This window comes from Dipodomys ordii, unplaced genomic scaffold, assembly GCF_000151885.1.
Source record: "Dipodomys ordii isolate 6190 unplaced genomic scaffold, Dord_2.0 Scaffold134, whole genome shotgun sequence".
NCBI classification, from domain to species: domain Eukaryota; kingdom Metazoa; phylum Chordata; class Mammalia; order Rodentia; family Heteromyidae; genus Dipodomys; species Dipodomys ordii.
Window position 1 is genome coordinate 5,103,017 of NW_012267350.1, and position 3,514 is coordinate 5,106,530.

A 3,514-nucleotide genomic window follows, 5' to 3' on the forward strand; every position below is an offset into this window, starting at 1 on the left:
GCCCCATGTTTTCTTTGCCTAGTGGAGCCCAAAGGAGAGACAGGTCTGACTCACTGCCTGCTGGACATACTCCAGGGACTAGGAGGCCAAGGTCTTGGTCTGAAGTAGTGACCTCATGTAAACCAGCAGACAATCTTCTGCCAGGTTCAGAATTTTACATTGAGGTGCATATGATGAAATGGCACCATATACTCCATCTATTCACCCCCAACATAACTCCACATTGCTCAGCACTACACACCCCACCAGCACCCCAAAGACTCAGATACACAAAGCACCCTGTGCCTTGTTCAATTGTTCCCTCACTGTTAGGCTTCAGACAACAAACACAAGAGGATGACAGGAGTCTATGTGGCCATTAAGCACCACAGAGAAGACCAGGAGTAATACCTAAGGGAGCTGGCAAGAGGAACATTGTCAACTGAAACTGCTTCCCTGCTTTCTCTCCCACAGGCCTAGGAGTCATCATTGAGCTGCACTCCACCCTCTGACTAGCTATCCCCAACAACAGCCAGGATGCCTTATACTCAGAGGACCCTTCCCTCTGAGCTAGAAAGAGGCCCTGAGGCCCAAAGCCAGGCCACAGGCCGGGTGGGGGAGCAATTCCCCCAAGACCAGCAAGAGATCTCAGCCACTTCTCTGTTGTTTGGAATTCTAGTGGAGGTGTCAGTTACTTTGCTCCTGAGTGAGTTAGTTGGGGAAAATAATGAAGATGATCAAGAACCCCACAATCAGGAAAGGGCAGATGTGCACCCTGACGATGATGAGATATTGCAGAATGCTCTGCAGAAAGAGGCCCTAGCATTGGTGCGATACCTGTTACGTCAGTACAATTCATGCCAGCCTGTTACTGATGTGGATATGCTGAGTCGCATCACGGGAGGTTACCAGCCTCACTTCCCTGTGATCTTAGACAAAGCTTGTATATGTATGCAGCTACTGTTCGGTATTGACGTGAAGGAGGTAGACACTCTTTTCCACACGCATGTACTTGTTATAGCCGCAGGTATCACCTACGATGGTGTTCTGAGCCATGTGCAGGGCATGCCCAAGACCGGTCTGCTGATAATTGTTCTCTGCATCATCTTCACGGAAGGGGGCTGTGCCACCGAGGAAGCCATCTGGCAAGTGCTGGATAAGATGGAAGTGTATCCTGACAGTGAACACGTTATTTTTGGAATACCTAGGAAGCTGCTTATGGAAGATTTTGTATATGAGCAATACCTGGAGTATCACCAGGTGCCCGGTAGCGACCCCATTGCCTATGAGTTCCGGTGGGGCCCAAGGGCTTATGCAGAAACCACACAAAGGAAAGTCCTGGAACACTGGGCCAAGTACAGCGGGATTGACCCAAGCTCCATCCCTACACTGTATGAGGAAGCTTTACAGGAAGAACAGGGAGCAAATACCAACGATAGCACTTTAATAAAAGAGTGACTCTTCCTCATTTGAACTCAGGAAACTGGTTCCACCTTAACATCCCAGTGAACCAGCGATTTACTTGGGAGTGGTTGAAATGTCAAGTGAAATAAATTACAATATAGAGAAGCTTGTTGTGAATACTTGCCTCAAACATTTTCTCTGTGACACACACAAAAAAACATATACGTTGTCTTGATTTGGGTTGGATATGTGTGTATTTATACTAGAAACTACATGTTAACAACACGTCCCACAACTCAATAGCTGTTTCTTCTGCAAATCCTTGTTTTAGCATCTGTTCTTGGTAATATCTTTAATTAACACACAAGTTGGTATAGGGGTTTAGGCTACAACCTTATGAAGAAAATATGAAGTGAAATGAACTAAGAAAATTGAAGGAAGAGGTTTTTTTTCTTTGTTTCTTTGTTTTTCTTTTCCTCTTGTTTGTTTATTAAACTTTGGGATGTTAAGCACCTGAACTGAAAGGGTGGGACAAAACGTGAACAAGTGCAACAGTGTAACTCATATCCACACTATATTGAATGAGTTATACAACTTCTGCGTGGGTTTGGGAGGGATAGACTGGGAGAGAGCATGAGAAGGCGATATTTTCTAGGAAAAAACGTACTCTATCTGCCTTATACATATACTGCAACCCCTCGGCACATCACCTTTAGAACAATATAAAATTGCACAGAAAGAAAAGTTTTGTGGGCCATCAATGGCTCATGCCGGTAATCCTACTCAGGAGCCTGTGAACTGAGGTGGAAGTTTGAAGCCAACCTCAGCAGTGAGCTCTTGAAGGTTCATGTCTCCAATGAACCACCTAAAAGCTGAAAGTAGAGCTGCAAGTATAAAAGGTCAGGTACAGTGCCCAGGCCCTGAGTTCAAGCCCCGGACTGGCACACACAAAAATACAAAGAGCTATCATTTGCAGAAAAAGAGGTGGAACTTGTGTGAAAGAAGCCAAATTAAGAATGAACAATATCACATCTTTTCTCCAATATAAAGAACCTTCTTCCTCACCAATAAAACACAAAAGAGACCAATTCAAATGTAAACCAGGGACTCTCTTAGGGAGGACATGTCATGGCAAGGGATGGCTCTATGATAGGGTGAAATTTGAGTATTATAGAGACCATCCACACACGAATATATGAAAATAGCCTAATTAAGCCCACGTTAAAAGACATTTAAAGGGAGGTGGGGAGGGAAGGGATGGTAGGGGAAAAACAAAGGAGGGGGAAACAATGCTGGATAGGAAATGTACTCATTACCTTGCTCATGCAACTGTAACCCCTCTGTACAGTATCTATACAATAGAAATATATTAAAAAATTAAAAAGAAAAAAAAGACATTTAAAAACTTAGAACAGTGACTTAAAGGGAGAAGCAGCTGGCAGAGAGAAAATGATCTGGGCTTTCACTCAAATTCTAGGATCTGTCATTCTAGGACTTTCATCACAACCACATGTTGAAAAGTGACTTCTAATGGGGGAAATTTTCCTGAATTCTATGACAGTTTATTTTGCTTTCCTGTTCTCCTGAGCTCCAGGTACTCTCTTATGTCCTACAGAAGAGTGACATGAACAACATCCCCATGTGGAAAGCATGTGAGATCAAATACCATTAGAAATGACTGTCTCTGCCCTTCACTACAGCTCCAGCACTCACAAACATAACTCACTTCTTGAAGATAGCAGAGGAAGGCCGCAGACACACACTGCTGCTGCTCACGTTGAGGGTATAGGAAAGGACTGAGATGACCTGTACAGGGCTAGGCCCTCCCTTGCTGTGAGCCTTGAGAGGCACTGTGAAAGAAGACCAGGCAGCTGCTTTGTGACTTTTATGAACCCCCCATCACCTTCACCAGCAGCAGTGGCTTGAGGGAGTTATGGAGATTCTCACCAGACCACATGCCTAGTTGAAAACAGAGATTCAGATAGATCCATGACGTTTGTCCACAGGAGATGATCTGTCTTCTTATCCTCTGCTTCCATGTGGGTCACTACAATGATGTCAGATTCCTATACTTAAGGACACTAGATCAACTCCAGTCCTCAGGTTCTCTGAGGCTGAAGGAAGACATGGT

At 44.5% G+C, this 3,514-nt stretch overlaps 1 protein-coding gene across 1 annotated transcript; it reads left to right on the plus strand.

Annotated features, from left to right (window-relative positions):
* Window positions 1-516: 516 nt before the first annotated feature.
* Window positions 517-1,437, plus strand: LOC105996658 (melanoma-associated antigen 10-like). Its single transcript, XM_013030847.1, has one exon. It carries the CDS (start codon window positions 517-519, stop codon window positions 1,435-1,437), a length of 921 nt encoding a protein of 306 aa, XP_012886301.1.
* The last annotated feature ends 2,077 nt before the right edge of the window (window positions 1,438-3,514 follow it).